Here is an 18486-nt window from a genome sequence, read left to right as displayed (position 1 = left end):
ACACAGGGGCGCCTGGGTGGCTCAGTTGGTTGGGCGACTGCCTTCGGCTCAGGTCATGATCCCAGGGTCCTGGGACCGAGCCCCGCATTGGGCTCCCTGCTCGGCGGGGAGCCTGCTTCTCCCTCTCCCACTCCCCCTGCTTGTGTTCCCTCTCTCGCTGTGTCTCTCTCTGTCAAATAAATAAATAAAATCTTTAAAAAAAAAAAAAAACACAAATGTTCCAATATCTGAATAGAGTATTCTAAAATTTAAATTTATTTAAATAAATAAAAATTTGCTTTGTCAGTCAGGCAAGCTACATTTCAATTGCTTAACAGATGTATGTGTAGGCAGCCACAGGCATGGACAACACTCATGTGTCCCACCCTCAGGAGTCATCTCTGTTTCCAACTTCCCACGGAATAGAGGTCAGGCAATAAAACAAACTCAGAGTCAGTCCATAGGAAGACAGAAATAATTTCCTCATTATTCATACCTTTATGAACTCCAGCTTATGCAATACAGAAAAGGAACAAATATTATCTCTTAAAAAACCAGATTTGAGGGGTGCCTGGGTGGCTCAGTTGTTAAGTGTCTGCCTTCGGCTCAGGTCATGACCCCGGTGTCCTGGGATTGAGCCCTGCATCGGGCTCCCTGCTCAGCAGGAAGCCTGCTTCTCTCTCTCCCTCTCCCACTCCCCCTGCTTGTGTTCCCTCTCTCGCTGTGTCTCTGTCAAAAAAATAAATAAAATCTTTAAAAAGAAAAAAAGCAAAAACAAAAACAGATTTGATAGATGGGATCTATAACCAGGGATAGAAATTATCTGGGAAAGGGAAGTGAGTATCTTGTACATTTTTGTCTTATTTATTCTTCACAATACCCTACGAGGCAGGTATTTTTCTAAAATTCCCATTTTTACTAAATAGGAAACAGGCTCAGGGAAGTTAGAGATAGTTAAGTGAGGCACACAGAATTTGAGCTTAACTAATGAATCAAACTAACTCTTACGAGATACTGGATTTTGTTCACAAAACCCAGCCCAGGAAGTCAAGTAATTCTGGATCCTGCCTCCCTAGGAGAGGTCAGAAGACAGACAAAGCACACTGATGGGAGTGTGATCTGCACACCTCTCCATTTTTATTGAAAGTGCCATGATCTATAAACCCTTCACTTGAAGTGCTGATATAACGTTCTCTCTCTCGTAAGACAAGACGAAGAACCTGAGGGTGGATCCTAGTGATCAACAGTTCCAAAAGCTGTGCAGGTGACTGTCCTAAAGGTGAGGTTGACAACAACAGAGCCAGAGTAGACCTAATCTTCGGTTTGCACCCGAATTTTTGTAAGATTTCCAGTTTTTATAGATGTAAATTAGATTTCTGCAACTTTTTAATAGTTTTGTAATATGTACTCCAAAAATACACTCAGCCAGTGGCTTTCTTATTTCCTCAGTATTCCTCTAAGTAGAAGTGTTGGTATGTACCATATGCATTTGTTTCTCATTTGTTGTAATTATAATGTCATATAATTTTGTAACTTGAATCTCTCTCCACTTAATTTATCATATGCACTTTCCCAGTTGCTACATAATTTAAGCTTAACACTTTTAAGGACTCTAGAACATTCTTCTCCATGGATGTAAAATAATGTATTTGCCTACTCCTGCAAAATATGGGTTACTCTCCATTTTTTCCTTAATATAAACAATACTACAAAAACACCCTACGTTTCAGATGATTTCCTTCACATAGTTTCCCTTGAGCGGGCCAAAACTGCCACGAAGGCTAACCCAATAGTATTGTTTACAAAACACAGGTTTGTGGTAAAGTGAAATATGTAAGCAGGGCTCACAATGGGCTGGAAAGTATCAGAATCTCAAAGATAAGGAACAGTTACTACATTCTACCTGGGGCCTAAATAGGAGACCTGTGTCTGTCTTGAGGGCTTACTTGACCCTTCTGAAGAATTCTTTCAAAACTAGGAGTAAGCTGTCCAGAATCTTTTTGACAAACTTTAGCAAAATGACTCATAAATTGAGTCACTGACCCATAAAAATTGAATAAGAATCCCAGCATCCTTTAAATGAGGTTGAAATGCTGTCCCATCTTAGCCAGGGCCCAAGCACTATTCTGTTTCCGGTAACAAGCAGCCCTGTTCTTAGTAATACTCAGGCTCTCTTGTAACCAGAGACACAGATGCCAGTCAGGAAATTGGGTTAAATTTAAATTGGGTTAAATTGGGTAACTTCTGCCTAGGGAACACAGGCTAGTTAATTAGTCTACACCAAAGTTCACGACTGGTCTCCTTAGCACTTGAGCTAAGGAGCTATGGATACAAAATCATTTCACAGTTTGGGTACAAAACAAAACCACAAATGCGTTGTACATAACAAGCCAGGCGCTCCAATAATACTCGCTAATGTCACATAATACAATCAAAAGTAACCAGAAAGGACATTCGGACCATACTAAAGGGAACCCATCTGGAAAACCCTCCTGCCTTTTGGTTTCGGGTCCATGCCATGGGGAGAGCAGTAAATACTGAGCAAAGAGGGGCCAGAGGAATGAGGGGTGACGATGAACTCTGGGTATTTTCATGTTGCTCTTACTTATTCAGCACAGTGCCTGGTTGTCCAGAACTGGGCAAGATGCTGCAGACTAAAGCAGGGACCATGATCTCATCCTACCATGACCCAGACTGCCACCTGCCACTAAAAGCCACACATTCCCTGTGGGGGAAAGGGAGAGATGGCTTTACACTGGAAAAGGCAGGAATCTACAGCACCAGACTCCCCCAATGGTGGTGGGACTTAACTCGCTGAACACTCACACCAGAGCTCACAAAACCACCCACCTGCCCCCTATGGGCATAGCACAGCCCCGGACCAACCACGGAGCCACCACCGGAGGCCACCACTGGGGACAACGGTGCCCCAGACCTCCACAACCACAACTACCCTAGTCTAAGTCGTGCCCTTTGTTATTTTCCCACCAGAAAACAATACAAACATTCCTTAAGTCTCAGGGTCCAATTTGCATGAGGTCCTCCCCCTCCGATGGCCCTGGGGTTCCTCCCCAAAACAGGTCTAACCACTTTGCTTTCCATGTTAACCCACCCAGCTCTTATCTCTGGCACCAAAGGCTTCCACACTTATCCTGTGCATCTGGCTCGCTGGCTTCCCTGGAACAGGTTTTGGTCAGAGTTTACCCATGATTATCACCTGTCAGTTGCCACTGGAAAATTGCAGAGGAGACTCTGAAATCCAATCACAGGCTTTACCTGGCTGGCTGGGATCATGGTTTGGTTTTTGCTTTTGTTTTGTTTTGTAAATCTCTGCCGGCAAACCCCAAGCCCAGCAGCCGCCACACACCCCGGGGGCAGAGCGTGGCTTCAGCAGCCAGAGTCCCTGGGCACAAGTCCTGGCTCCTACTTTCCCTCTGGGATTTAGACAAGTGTCAGGAATGGAATTATGGGGTTGAATCCCATCATTTGCGCTGAAGTCTTAACCCTCAGCCAGTACACCTCACAACTGTTTAGAAACAGGGTTGTGGCAGATGTAATTAGTTAAGGTGAAGTCATTCTGGAGGAAGGTGGGCTCCTAACCCAATACAACTGCGGTCCTTCTAAAAAAGGGACATTTGGACAGAGAGACCCACACAGGGAGCACTCCATGGGAAGATGAAGGCAGAGGAGCACCAAAGCCTGCCAGCAAGCCACCAGACGCATGGACAGGGGCATGGAATGGATTCTCCCTCAAGCCTCATACCTCCTCACACCTCCATTTCAGCTGTCCATCCCCCAGACCTGTGAAAACAATGCATCTTTATTGCTTAAGACACTCCACTGGTACTACTTTGGTGCGGCTGTGCTTGCAAACTAACACAGCAAGTTACTGGGTCAGTTTTCTCATCTGTACAATGGGGATAAGAACGGCCGGAGGAATAAATTACAATTTGCTAAGTTGCTTAGATAATGCCTGACTCAGAAGTGCATTTTAATGTTAAGTAAATAGTCTCCTCTTTTTTTTTTTAACCAAGTAGTTTTTTGTTTTTTTTTTTTAAGTTTCCTACCATCTCTTCCCACCAAATTGCATAGTGAAATGCAAGTACAATAATAGGCCCACACCAGATTTCTCAGGAGATGAGGGTCACTTACACTTGGCTGGCATGCCCAGAACAGGGTGTGGCCCATGGTGTAGTAACAGGAATCCAGATTTCCTCCCTGCTCTTCATCTACACCCACACAAAGCACCACATCCCTCCCCACCCCTGCAGCAGCCCCCACCAGAGCATCGCCCTAGTCCTGGCCCTTCCCTCTGGTCGGTCTCTCAAAACCCCCATTGTCCTTCCGCCCAAAATGCGATCTTCATTAAGCCTCATTCTTCAGTTTCACCCACCCACCCCCAGCTTTCGATGCTGTGCAGTCTATCCCTCCTGTCATCTGACTTTATTTCCTGTTCTTTGCCCACGTTCATCTCCCTCTCCAGTTAGCACCCCCCTCCCCACCAGTACTGGTTTCCTCTGGTAATCCTAACCTAGGCAAGAAGCCCAACCCCAAATTCACCTCCTCTGTGAAACTCCTACGGTATTTATCACCTGCACTCCTGATGTCGTTGTGAAGGACACAAGCCCTGTACAGCTGTATGTTTCATGCACATGAGTCCCAGGGTTGTGTGGAGAGTCAACTTTTGAAACCATTCATCACATACTACTGAAGACCTTACTGATACCAGGCACTGGGGTAACTGATAACATTAGCAACCATTTAGTGAGAATTTACCATGTGCCAGATTTTATCCTAATCCTCATGCTGATGCTAAGCGAGGAGTTGGCATCACGCTGGTTTACAGATAAGAAAACCAAAGATCAGAGAGATTATAGAACTTGCCCAACATCACATAGGCAGGAAGAAACAAAACTGGGACAAAATAGAAAACAGGACAGAAATAGTACAATGGTCGGCTATAACCAGACCCAAATAATGTGGATTAAGGCATTGTCCATTTGGAAGGAGGTCAATAGTTATCACATAGATATACAGCACTGTGTATATGTGTTCACACACACACACACACACACACACACACACACAAACTGACATCCTTCCAAATAGACAATGCCTTAATCCACATTATTTGGGATCTGGTCCTACAGATACATAAGATATAACTATAAATCTACACAGACCCGTATCTCTGAAGGCAGAGCCATTCAATACTTTAATGACTTAAAGAGGCATGCCTACCAAGTTTGTAAATGACTCAGTGTGATTATAAGAATCAGAGTTTAAAATGATGCAAAAACTAGCGAAACGGATTTATCAAACAAAATAAAATTTAATGGGATAAATATAGTGCCCTGAATTTGAGTTCAAATATCCAACAGAACAAGCCCATGAAGAGAAAGATAGGGCTTTGCAAGCAAAAGTAGTAGGAAAGAATAAAAAAATAAACCAGATAGGAATCAAGAGGGGAAGGCAGCTGCAGGAAAAAAACATCATCTTAGGTTATATCAAGAAAGCTATATGCCTGGGAAATAGAAATGGCACTATTTTAAGTTCTTTGGGAACAAATCTCAAGTTCTGCTCAGAACTCTAAGCCCCACAGTTTGAGACTCAAAGTGGCATATACGGGTAGAGGAAACTGATCGATACAAGAATCTTCAGCTTTCCGGGCGCCTGGGTGGCTCAGTTGGTTAAGCGACTGCCTTCGGCTCAGGTCATGATCCTGGAGTCCCTGGATTGGGCCCCGCATCGGGCTCCCTGCTCAGCAGGGAGTCTGCTTCTCCCTCTGACCCTCCCCCCTCTCATGTGCTCTCTCTCATTCTCTCTCTCTCAAATAAATAAATAAATAAATAAATAAATAAATAAAAAGAATCTTCAGCTTTCCGTTTCATAAACTGCATGCTGACTGAATGTATGCACTCAGTGTAACCTAAAACTGAGCTTATGACGGGTAATTGTAGGCTGACATCATTCCCAAACTGTCCTATGAAGGTGTGGATCAGGTCTTGACAGTTCCTATCTGTGTAAGCAATCCCAAAATGCAGGCTGCAAAATAGTATACTTAACCAGGCCCCCGTTAATCCCATTATCTTATCAAGGCAGATCACTGGACATATTATTTGACTCAAAAGAAAAAGTCTGATTGATAACCTAATGTCACCGGCTGGTAACGCTCAGGGCAGTTTTCATTTCTAACACGGAAAAGGCATTTAATTTCACTGAAACCACATGTTGCAATAGTCTTGCACCGACAGGACAATGGGGATTTGGCAAGTAGCAACCACTATTCCCTTCTGGGGTAAAAAGAATCAAAATGAAGAACATTTGGCACACCTTTCTCATCCAACTCCCAAACGACGTTCACCGTGGAAACTGCCTGTGGCCGAGTAGATTTGTTTTCTAGGGCTGCCACAAGAGTCCCCCAAACTGGATGGCTGAGACAGCAGCAACGTACTGTCTTGTGTTCTGGAGGCCAGACATCAAGGTGTCAGCAGGACTGGTTCCTCCTGAGGGCTGTTCGTGCTCCCTCCTCACTTCAGGTGGTTTGCTGCCAACCTCCAGCATTCCTTGTCTCTTAGATGCATCATCCGCCTCCCTGCCTCCCTGCCTCCATATTCACATGGTGTGTTCCCGGTGTCCTTCCCCGTTTTCCCTCTATACATGTCTGTCTCTGTGTCCAAATTTCTGCTTTTTATAAGGACGCCAGTCATACTGGATTACAGCCTACCCTAATGACCTCATTTTTTAAAAAATAATTTGATTACCTCTGTAAAGATCCTATTTCCAAAAAGGTCACATTCTGAAGTACTGGAGGGTAGGACTTTGATATATCTTTTTTTTTTTTTTTTTTGGTTGGGGGGAGGCAACTCAACCATATCACTGAGTTCATCTTCTCCAGTGTCCCTTCCACTCACCTCTCTGGACTTAGGGGGTTTTGTGGCTGCCGGCTAGAGGAAAGGTTCCCTGTCTCCCTTGCAGCTAGGCAGGGACATGTGACTAAGCTCCAGTCGGCTCCATGTGAGGGCAAGGATTTGTGCCCCCTTCAGGGTCACAGCCTTTAAAAAGGAAAATGCTTGCGCTCTACTCTCACGCTGTTCAAGTCTTAAGGAGCCAGAAAAATACGCAACATGAACAGCACAACCTAGACCAGCGCTGTCCAGAAGAATTATTATTATTATTTTTTAAAGATTTTATTTATTTATTTGAGACAGAGAGAATGAGAGACAGAGAGCATGAGAAGGGGGAGGGTCAGAGGGAGAAGCAGGCTCCTCGCCGAGCAGGGAGCCCGATGCGGGACTCAATCCAGGGACTCCAGGATCTGACCTGAGCCGAAGGCAGTCGTTTAACCAACTGAGCCACCCAGGCGCCCCAGAAGAATTATTAATGCAAGACTTTTCAAGTTTCTGGGAGCCATATTTAAAAAATAAAAAGGAAGTGAAATGAATGTTAATATGTTTAGTTAATCCAATATGTCCAGAATATAGGCACTTTGGTTGTAGAATTAAGAAAAAAATTAAGGATATATTTTACATTCTTCTTCTGGTGCTGAGCCTTTGAAGTCTGGTGTGTATTTTATAGTCACAGCATATCTCAATGTAGACTAGCCACCTCTCAAATGGTCACGAGCCACACATTGACTACCGCAACGTACAGCGTCGCTCTGGAGAGCAGGAAAAGGACATCATAGAAAGATCTGGGTCCCTGGATGAATCTATGGAGCACAGTTATCCTGCTGACCCTGCAGTCCTTGAAACTTTAAGAAAACAACTTCTATCCCATTTGATTTCAGGGCATTTTGTTAAAACAGCTTATCCCATATCCTCGTAAATGTCCACTGGACCTCACAGAAGGACCCCGGAGCTTCAGTTATGAAACAACCCTTCAAAGAACGGAGAGCTCCACGAATTCACACGGACTCCTATGAAAAACCCACCAGAAGAGTAGCCCCAGTTTGAAAAGCTGCCATAGCAACACTCTGTCGGCATTGGAAAATATATCTCAGAATAAATCCATCCAAGGAGAACATGTAGTTCCTCAGATTTTTTTCCTGTTCTTGTCCCACATTATAAATCTCTTCGCTCCCCAGCCTATGGGACAGCCCGGGGGAAAAAGCAGGAGGTGGAGACCATCAGATCATTTGGCCTCCCAAGAAAATAAAAATCAATTCCTTTCGGACATTACTTCCCAAAAAGTTAAAACATTTTTCATTAACACAATAAAAACCACCCTAAGAACTGGGCAATCAAGTGGATCACAATATGCGGACTTTCCTTGTTTAAAAGGAGGCAGGGACTCAAACAAAAGGAGAGTCAAGGGTAGTGGCCTCATCTTTACAGATATGTTGGGCCTGTAGCTAATGCGGACACTGAGTGCCCTATAAGTGAAGATAACCACCTCTACACAGCAAAGATCTTTGGGTAGAAACTCAACTGAAAAGCACCACAGGATGAATCCAGAAGCAATTCCTAGTTCACTTCCAAGGAGAGGTTCCATACGAGAATTTGTCACACAAACATCAAGGTCAGCAAGAGTTCCAAATGATCAGGTAATTAATTCAGAATACAGAGATAAGAAGTAATAACCTACATGATTCCCTGCTTATGTAGACTCTCAGATTTCCCCAAGTTTAGGAGCCAGGTTCTGAGTTTCATAATCGTCTCCAGCTGCATCTGGGATGGATCAGGTTTAACCAAAATTTCCTGGAGTTAATAATCTGGGGGAGCTAGAAGGAAGCTGTCAGCCAGGTAGCCAGCAATGAGGCTCTATTTAGAAATCGACCTGTTTTGTTTTGAGATATAGACATTTTTATCAGCTCCAGTAGAAGAGCAGAAGTAGCATCTGTTCTCTCTTGCTTTAAAAGTCAAGGCCGAAGTGTATTTGCCTCCCAGGAAACAAGCAACCCAAGATTTTCCCAGATCCTCCCCTGCCGCGGGAATGCCGCTAATGTTGGTGAGCTCGGCCACTGTAGACAGCGTTCGTAGGATGCAAAGTCACTGCCTGGGTCTTTGTGCTTAGCGCAACAGAGCAGAATTTATCTCATGCAGGTTCAAGCTTTGGAATTTGGGAAGGAGAATGCCCCAGGTCAGCAAGTGTGTACAGCGGTCGACAGCCCTAGCATGGGCGGCAAGAAAACCCGGGGTTCAGAGCTCTTTGCCATTCATCTAATGTGTGACTTCGGGCAAGCTACTTAACTTCCCTTCGCCTTAATTTCTTCCTCTGTAAAATGTTATAACAACAATGGTCTTTACTGGAAAAAGTTTGGTAAGCATTACCCGATAAAGAGCAGGTGAAGGGCTTGGCACAGTGACTGGCATGTAGCAAGCATTCAATAAAGAAGAGCTCTTCTCATTTCTGCTGTAGTAGGTCAGCGATCCATACATATTTACTCTTGCAATTCATATTCTGTGTTAGGCAGATTTAAAAAAATGAGATAGTCTGGCCTCCCTCTATTAGACACTGAAAATAGTCCACAAGAAACTGTGGCACTAAAGTCATGAGCATGCATGCTGGGAGAGGCAGGGTGGGGCAGCAAAACTTTGGAGAAACTTCTCTTAGATGGAAAAGCAAGGAGGTATGCTCTGGGTTGAATTGTGTTCCATTGCCCCCCACTTCCCTAACTCCCCACCAGAACTGATAAGCTGAAATCTGAGGCACCTCAGAATAGGGCCCGATCTGGAGATGGGGTCTTTACAGAGGTAGGGAATCAAGTTAAACTGAGGTCATTTGGATGGGCCCTAATCCAACAGAACCACGTCCTTATAAAAAGGGGAAATCTGGACACTGAGACACGCATACAGAGCGAGCGCCATGTGAAGAGGAGGGTGGAGGTCAGGTGATGCATCTATAAGCCAGTGATTGCCAGAAAACCACGAGAAGCCAGGAGAGGCTTGGAACAGATTTGCCTTCACAGCCTTCCCAGGAACCAGCCCCACTGACACCCTGAGCTCAAACTTGTAGCCTCCAGAACTGGGAGGCGATAAGTTTCAGTTGTTCAAGCCACTGGGTGTGTGTTTATGGCAACCCTAGGCACAAGGTGAAATGGGGCAGCAGGTGGATTCCCCACTCAGGACTGATAAGACCTGGAAAATATGTAGTAGAACACAAACTTGACCGAATTTCTCTTCCAGAAGTTTACCAGAGTCTCATACCTCCACCCAAAAAGGTCATCTCCGATGTATTTTGACATTATGTCTACTAAAAAAAGAGGCTTAGCTTTACAACAGATTTGGCCAAGGTTCTTCTGTCAACAGAGAAACTTGGATTTTAAATATTCCCATTTTGTGTGTGTGTGGTGGGGGAGGGAGACTCAGGCATCCGTAACACCTTATAAATGACCAAAAACTCCTTGGCGGGGGCGGGGGGGAACCTTGGCAGAGATGTGGATTATCGACCTTCATAGGAACAGTTCTGTCAATGGGCAACAAATTCAAACTCCTGTCTGAGCAGGATGTGTCTGGTTCCTCAAGATTCACGGTGTGTGTGCATTTCTTTGGCTGAAAGCTGCAATCCTTAGTAGCTGCTACCTAAAAAAAAATATTACCAATTTAATATCTCATGGAGCCAGCCATTTTGAACTGGCTGTCTTGATTTTTTTTTTTTTTAATGGAATGTCCGCTGCTTCCCTATTACAGTGAAAAACATAATTGGGAACAAATCTTTCATAAAATTAAACACACACCCACAATGTAAACTTTGAAGGCCTCAATCATGTTGGAGAGGCATTTCTCAAGATTTGTTACAAAGATCTTTCAACCCCGTTTCCCATCCCTCAGCCTCCACCCATTTCACTCAAGGCACTAAAAATTGGCATTTACAAAGAAATTCCAGAAGCCTGAGCATTTTATTAACAAAGGGAAATCCCAACCTTCTTGGCCTCATTTCTCATGATGACAGCTTGTTTTTCCATGTGGAACCACGTATTGGTTACTGCAAAATTTAAAGAGGTAAAGAAGCCACTTTCAAACTCTAGTCATAAAAGATATAAATAATGAGGATTTAAAACTGTGCTCATTTTATAAGCATAAAAGTCAAGCATATCCATTTTTAAAAACGAGAGTGAAAATTTATAGTGTTTTTATTAAAAGACTCAGCCATGCCATGGGCTCTCTCCTGGGCTCTTGAAGTATGACTGCTTTGCATGTCAAGGGCAAGTTTTTGAAATGGAGCTTCCCCACTGTTCTCTGTGGCTGGCTCCCCAGCATTACCCTCCCTTGCACTCCCAACCAGTGTTCCAAATCCTCCAGGCCCAGGAAGAAGCTCCACCTCTGTAAAGCTCCCCCAATTTCCCCCATTTCCGTTGACTCAACCCCTCTGAAAACTGATAGCTTTAATCATCCAGACCCTACAATTTAACAACTGGTTGTATCACCATTATGGAAGGCCCCCTTTACTCTCTGTATTATATATGGTTTGTATTTTGCCTTGGTTATTTCCTGCATGTAATTTTTCTCCTCCCATCTTGGTTTGTGAGCTTTTTCAAGACAAGAATCATACCTCACATTTCTTCTCTATGCTCTCTAGTATCTAACCCAACTTTAAGGATGCCCAAAATAAAGTTATACATGTCAAATGAAAAACATCATTCACTGAAGAGCAAGTGTTTAGCTCCGTAATTCTCTCTGGCCTCTGTGGGTTATTACAGGCTCCCAAGTATGCATGGGGATTAAAGCAACTGGACAATGACAGTATCTAACCACAGCCCAGAGAATTGGGCTGCATCCCCCTGTTATACTCACATAAACCTGCTCTTGACTTGGTAGCCATCTGAGTCAAGTGGTCCAGGAAGGACACTTGGATTAAATCTCTATCCGCATGATGATCCTGGAGTACCATAGTGACCTGAAGGCTGTCCCCGTGGGCCTCCTTTGGGTCACTCTTGTCCTTTCTCACTCCTGGGTTTTGCTCTCAATGGCCTCAAACTGATCTGGCTGCAGACCTCCCAGGAACAGGCCGGCTGAAATGCGATCATACCAGTGGGTCACCTGCCTTCTCTTTATGAAAGCATGAACATGATCTGCTGTCTCCCTTCTTTCCTACCTCCCAGAAATACAAAGAATCCTTTCTTCCCTCTGCTCCCTTCAGCCTCACACAAAGACAAGCAGGAAAATTTGATGGCTGATGGTTTAGGATCATTATTTGAGAGAGACCACTCACTGCAGGTAAAGAAGATGCCAGTTCAGCTCATTTAACTAAATATAAACCTTTTAAAAGTTGTTTTTCACATAATAAGTGATATGTATCTAAACTTACATTACCAAAAAATTCAAACCAAAAGACACACATTGAAAAGCAAGCCTACCTCCTCCACCCACCCCAGCTTCCCTCAGAGGCAGCAACCGTTACCAGATTATTTTGCCTTCCAGACCATAGACACTTTTCAAACCCTATTTTTTATCAGGGGTTTCGGATTAAGAGAAAGGAATCAATATTTACCAAGCATCTCCTGAATGCCAGGCCCTAAGCTGTGTGTTTTATTTTTGTAAGATTTTATTTATTTGACAGAGAGAGCGAGTGAGAGAGGGAACACAAGCAGGGGGAATGGGAAAGGGAGAAGCAGGCTTCCTGCCTAGCAGGGAGCCCGATGATCTGGGGCTCGATCCCAGAACCCTGGGATAATGACCCGAGCCAAAGGCAGACGCTTAACGACTGAGCCACCCAGGCGCCCAGGAAGCTGTGTTTTACATACATCAGCACGTTTAACCTTCATGACAACTTCGTAAGGTTCATGTGATTTTCTTCACTTCTCAGGTGAGGAAACTGAGGGTCAGGAAGGTCAGAGACTTGTCCAAGGTCACCAACCTAGATCCAAAGTCACTCTTCCAAGCTCCTGCCTGGATTCAACGGTTTCCAGAGTCCAATCTCCAACCAAATTTTCTTTTAGGAGACCTGTGCTCTGGAATTGGGCTGTCACGGCAGAAAAACGGATGATACAAAGTAGAGCTCTGAGAACCCAGACAAGTTACCATACCTCCCTAGGTCTCCGTTTCTCCATCTGTAAAATGGGTCTAATGGTAATACCTACCACGTAAGTTTTCTGGTAACATTCAATGAATTTCACATGATGAGTTTTACATAGTACCTGATGTAGAGTAAATCCTTCCTCATGGTTAGTTATTATCACATGGGTGACGAACAAACTGAAACAGACCCAAAATTTGATATTTTGATCAAATATCAAAAGACATTTGATACTGTCTGGCCCTGTGATAACAATATCCTTTGCTCCAGGCACCCAAGCTGCTCCTCTAACATTTCTACTCTTAGCACCAACTTCCGAAAGCACAGTCTTCCTGCTGCCAAATCCCAGCAGCTTTTAATAGTGTTATTGGGTTTTTTTAAATCATGGAAATAGTTCCATTTTTATTTAAAAATCTAGATTCCAGCCACACCCTCCCTCCTGCTGCCAGTTTTTAATTTTTTAAACCAAAAGTTTATGTGTCTGTCATTTCCCCCCTGCCCCTGTTCATATATCCCGGAACTCTAGACTGATTAAATTTTGCTAAAATAATCTCAGCTTGAATAAATGGAAGCTACCCAAATTCCCTTTGAATGGAAAAGACATTTGTTAACCTGGTCACGTGGCGTACAAACCCATATCCGCTCTCCATCCCCTTGACTTTTCATTCTTCACTGAAAGGCACAGGCGATCTGCCGGCTCGGGTCTCATAGGGCCAGCAGATGGGGAGGCTGAAGGGGGTTTCTCAGGGGAGCAGCTGGGACAAGGGGCTAAGGAAGTCAGATGACCAGGGCTCTCAGTGGCCAAAGGCAAACTGGACGCGGCTGGCCAAGTCACTTCACATTTTCTGAGTTCCACTTAACTTACCTCAAGAATGAGAAGGTGAAAACCCAGCTTTTTCCTAATATCCCTTTCTAGCTCTAACCTCTAAGCGAGACAAAAAGTTGCAACCACCCCACAAGCATCTCGACTAGTCTGGGCCTTATCAGGGCAGTACGTCACATGTCATGATGCAGCCTCAAAAGAGAAGCTTCAGCCAAAAGGAGGTGTGCGCCATACGGCAAAGACGCAGCCTCCACTTATTTTAAAAACGGGGTGTGTCAACCTGTCATTTAATTCATGGCAAAACAATAAAATCCAGGTTCACCTTTAATTACCTCATGTTAAAGGAGAGCCAAGCAAGCTCTGGATGAGGGCTGGCATATCTGGGCTTCCATCGGATACCCTGCCATGAATTTCTCCCATTCAGCAATTCTGCCCAAAACATCTGGAGTGCAGCTAGTCCACAACTAGAGTCCCAGCAGGGTTTAGGAGGTGACCCTGTTTTTAGATACCACGTGGATAATCCTGCTATGCTATTTTTCTCCAGTTTCTCCTCTGGCAGACTTTGTTTCATAATTCCGACATCATAACTGGTTCCTCCAATCCAAAATCTTGTATGATGGATAACAAATGAGTAAGAACCCCAGGAATTCAGGGGGAGTCAAGGTGCAGGCAGCAAGAGATACTGTTTTACCACAAAAGCCTTAACAGAGAGTTAAAAAACAAAAAGTTTCCTAAAGCCAAAGATGACCCAAGCTAATACGTAATTCCTTAACTACTCTCATGAGACTAGCTTCCTCCAGAAATGACCTTCTGATTCAGATTCAGGGGACTTAAGAAATGCTTAGGTTTTTACCGATTCTTTTCTTTAAGATGTTTGATTTGACGCTTTCCTTCTCTACAAGGCACAGACCCAGGACTAAAGAAGTCATTTTCAAAAGCTATTCACACGAACAGCAAAGAACCTAGAGCACGCCATTCACAAAAGCCACCCAGAGCTGAGGCTCAGAGTGCTTCTGGTTCCTGTAGTTGATTAACCCAGTGCCTTATCACGGTGGGAGGGGAGAGCTGTCCTACTGCCCCAGGAGAGGGAGAGGGGAGCGGACAGACGGTGAGTCACGGCGTACTTACGTCACTCTTCCTGAACTTGGCTTTCAAGCTCTTCATGTTTAGTCCATTCAGCTTTCCAAAGCTCCAGAGATTTTTCAACACCTAAGCAGAGAATGGAAAACAAAAAATTAAATATTTAGGTTTCCAAATAAACGCTACAGATATTTCCTCCTGATGAGATTACAACTCTTTGGCCATGGGCCATTGGGGTTGAGTTAGGAAGGTGTTCGGAATTAGAAGCTAAGAAGTGGTAAAGAACATGTTATTTCCACTCATGATATAGTCCCTTCTGACACTCTCATGTTAACCAAAACTTTACATTTTATCCCAACTTCCCAAATGTTAAAAGTAGAACAAGTTTCATGGTGCAAAAGAGAGTATCTGTATGGGGCATGGATTCCTATACATGCTATTCATGTTATAATTATACCATCCACCTCCTTTTGAAGGGCCACAATAGTAAAGAATGATAAGGAAAACAGTTCATATTCCAGATGCCATTCATTCCCTATTTATTTTTCTCAGCATGGTTTCTTTTTTTTTCCCTCCTAAATGCACGCACAGGGCAGTTAGTAAAAAATGCCAGGAACAACAAAAACCTCCCTCTTCAAATACCTCATCTGCAGGAAGCCATTCTAAACAATGAAAAAAGGTCCCTTCCCCCACCTCCAAGGTCCTCATGGGACCCAGCAATTCCGAGCTGAAGCTGGCAAAGTCTTAAGAAATCACCTCCCTGAGGAGGTCTCTGGTCCCCTGGAGAGTGAGTGTAATTTAAAAAAAAAATACATATGTACTTTTTTTCAGGGAAGATAGTTCCTAGTTCTCACCATTCTGCAAGGGGTTGTCACCCTTCAAAGTTTAAAACTGTTGATCCAGGCTAAGTCCCTCATGTTCCAGAGGTGCAGTGGAACCTCACTCAAAGAGGTTAGAAAACCTGCCCTCAGTTGACTGCTTTTCCCATTGCCCTACAGGTTCAAAACTAAAACCAAAAAGCAGAATCCTGTGCTAAAATATGATACACACTCTAACTTTTCCACCCTTAAAAACTGGAAAATCACAGAGTGTGGAACCTTTGCATTTGGGTCAAAAGGGCAAGAAAATCTAGGTCCAAGTTCCCAGCACACAGTAAGCACTCAATAAATGTCACTTCGATCCTCACCTGACAAAGTGAGAACAGATGAACTTTAACAGTACGATCCATTTGAACACTAAGGAATAGCACTCCAATGTTTACCATAGCTGGCCAGTAGTTTTCAAAAGCCTTTCAAGGTCATCCCCCGTTCCTCCACCACCTTATTCTGGACTAAACGATAAAGGGGGAAAAATATAAGCAACTAAATGGCTATCCTCATCCCTCCTCATGTCCTCATCCCTGGCTCCAGAAGTCATCCAGCGACTTTCTGGCTTCTATTCTAACGTTTACTTTCATTTTTGCTGTTGTCATTAAACAGGGCTTGGGATAAATGGCGCAAAAACCCAGCACTTCGATGACATTAATCTAGAGGCCACACCATTACTGCAGCCTCACTGGGGTCCTTTTCAATCTTCCCAGTCTGGGCAGGAGTGACCGTGTTACCTTGGAAACCACACATGCTATAATTAGACCTTGTTAATTGCCAAGTACTTAACCACAGGCTGGGCTGGTACCTGAACAGTGAAGTGCAAACTCCTGGACAGCTTCTCACCATTGGCTGCTAGTTATTAATCTGAATCAGAAGGACCTGGGGACAGCTTGCTAAATGCAAAATCCTAGCCCATATCCGTTGTTTCCACAGGAAACAGGAGCGTCTCCGTGGCTGGATCTTTCGCACACTGAGGCTTGAGAATCTTGAAGTGAGGTAGATGAGGCGGGGAATCCAACTGTCAAAGTCGTGCTGGACTATTCAAGAGCCCTTTTTCGGGCGCCTGGGTGGCTCAGTTGGTTAAGCGACCGCCTTCGGCTCAGGTTATGATCCTGGAGTCCCAGGATCGAGTCCAGCATCGGGCTTCCTGCTCGGTGGGGAGCCTGCTTCTGCCTCTGACCCTCCCCCCTCTCATGTGCTCTCTCTCTCTCTCTCTCTCGTTCTCTCTGTCTCAAATAAATAAATAAAAATCTTAAAAAAAAAAAAAGAGCCCTTTTTCATGTCAAAGCAAACCACCTTTTGATGAATCCAAGTAGAAATAATGATAATCATAATCCCAAACTGCCACTGGTTCCCGGTTCTCCATGAAAATGACAGCCAGCCTTTGAATTCAATTCCTTCCACCTTCAGGTGAAGTGCCAACAACCAAGGAAAGCAGCCCAATCCATGTAACAGGAAAGGGAGAAAAGAGAAGCCAAGGCTTTCATAGTCCACCAACCGTGTAGCCCACGAAGAGGGAACCACCCACAGCATCCCTTCCGTTGTAGAACACAACGGCTTAGGCAATAGTGGGTAAGAAGTTTATTCGCGATCATGGGGGTTTTTGTGGGTGTTGTGCTTCTTGTGTGCTTGTCTTTGGTTTTGTCTTTTTTTTTTTTTTTTTTTAATTATGGCAGTGAGAACATGCAACCTCTTATTTGAAGATTAAGTAGATAAAGCACTTAATTCCAAAAATTCCCAGGGGCAGATATTAGCTGTGAAATGAAGGTCTTCCTGGAGTCACGGGTCTGGGTGTGATAGCTGGGTGGTCCATGGGTACAACTCCCAGATGACAGAGACAGGGGTCAAGGGTAAAGAGGTTCTGGAAACCTACAGAGTAGTAGTTTTAGAAACAAGAACTACAGCTGGGAGGTAATTAAAATTAGTAGTAGGTCACTGTTTTCCTGATATTCACAGAAGGATCTAACACCTGGAAGTCATGCCGAATGGGGAGCAAGCTGCCCCTGACATGATGCTGGGCTCTGTGGGCTCCAGCATCTTCTCTTCCCCAAGATGACCCACAGGTAAATCAGGGACTTGCCTTCTTTGGGTCTGCTGGAATCTCACAGCTCCAATTCCCAAATCTAAACTTCCAAAGCCCAGACTGGGCTACAGCCTATCTTGAGGACAAGTGACATCTATCAGTAAATCTAGGCTACACGGACAGCAGTCCTTGGACAAGCCACTTAAGACGACTTAGTTCAAAAGAGCTGCAGTGAAGGTGAATTAGCTGTGCACCAGCCTAAACTGGATCATACAGAAAGAGGGGGAAGGGTTACACATATATGGGAAAAGTTGTAAGGACTCCCATTTCAAGAGTAAAGCACATCTACCCACTGAGCAGGAATATTAATTTACTAATATTTGCCTGCTGGATCCAGAAGTCGTCACTGGGGGCGCCTAGGTGGCTCAGTTACACATCCAACTCTTGATTTCAGGTCAGCTCATGATCTCAGGGTCGTGAGATCAAGCCCCATATTGGGCTCCATGCTCAGCAGGGAGTCTGCTTGAAGATTCTCTCCCTCTGCCCCTCCCCCTGCTCGTGTGCTCTCTCTCTCTAAAATAAATAAAATCTTAAAAAAAAAAAAAAGACATAAGTCACTGAAACACGGCTTCCATTGCTGGTCACCAGTCATCATGTGACATCAAGTCAAACAGTGAGGACACAACAGTGCAGAGATGCAGGTCCTTGTTGCCATCTCACTGAAAGGCCATGTCCAAAAAACAAGCTTATTAATC

General features: G+C 44.3%; 1 protein-coding gene across 5 annotated transcripts in view; it reads right to left on the bottom strand.

Annotated features, from left to right (window-relative positions):
- Window positions 1-18486, bottom strand: part of LOC118006537 (ankycorbin) — a 139891-nt gene that overhangs the window by 101632 nt on the left and 19773 nt on the right. For 4 of the 5 annotated variants that reach the window (XM_034999219.1, XM_034999220.1, XM_034999221.1 and 1 more), the window contains exons 2-3: window positions 16026-16169; window positions 14888-14968 (exon numbers count right to left, since the gene is read on the bottom strand). In XM_034999219.1, coding sequence (XP_034855110.1) covers window positions 14888-14968; window positions 16026-16103 — 159 coding nt within the window. In that variant the 5' untranslated portion in view covers window positions 16104-16169. The remainder of the gene's footprint in view (window positions 1-14887; window positions 14969-16025; window positions 16170-18486) is intronic. The other variant, XM_034999224.1, reaches the window with a different exon arrangement.

This window comes from Mirounga leonina, unplaced genomic scaffold, assembly GCF_011800145.1.
Source record: "Mirounga leonina isolate KUSES-001 unplaced genomic scaffold, KU_Mleo_1.0 Mir_97, whole genome shotgun sequence".
NCBI lineage: Eukaryota > Metazoa > Chordata > Mammalia > Carnivora > Phocidae > Mirounga > Mirounga leonina.
Note: the sequence above shows the minus strand (reverse complement) of the source record. Positions and strands in the feature narration are given on the sequence as shown.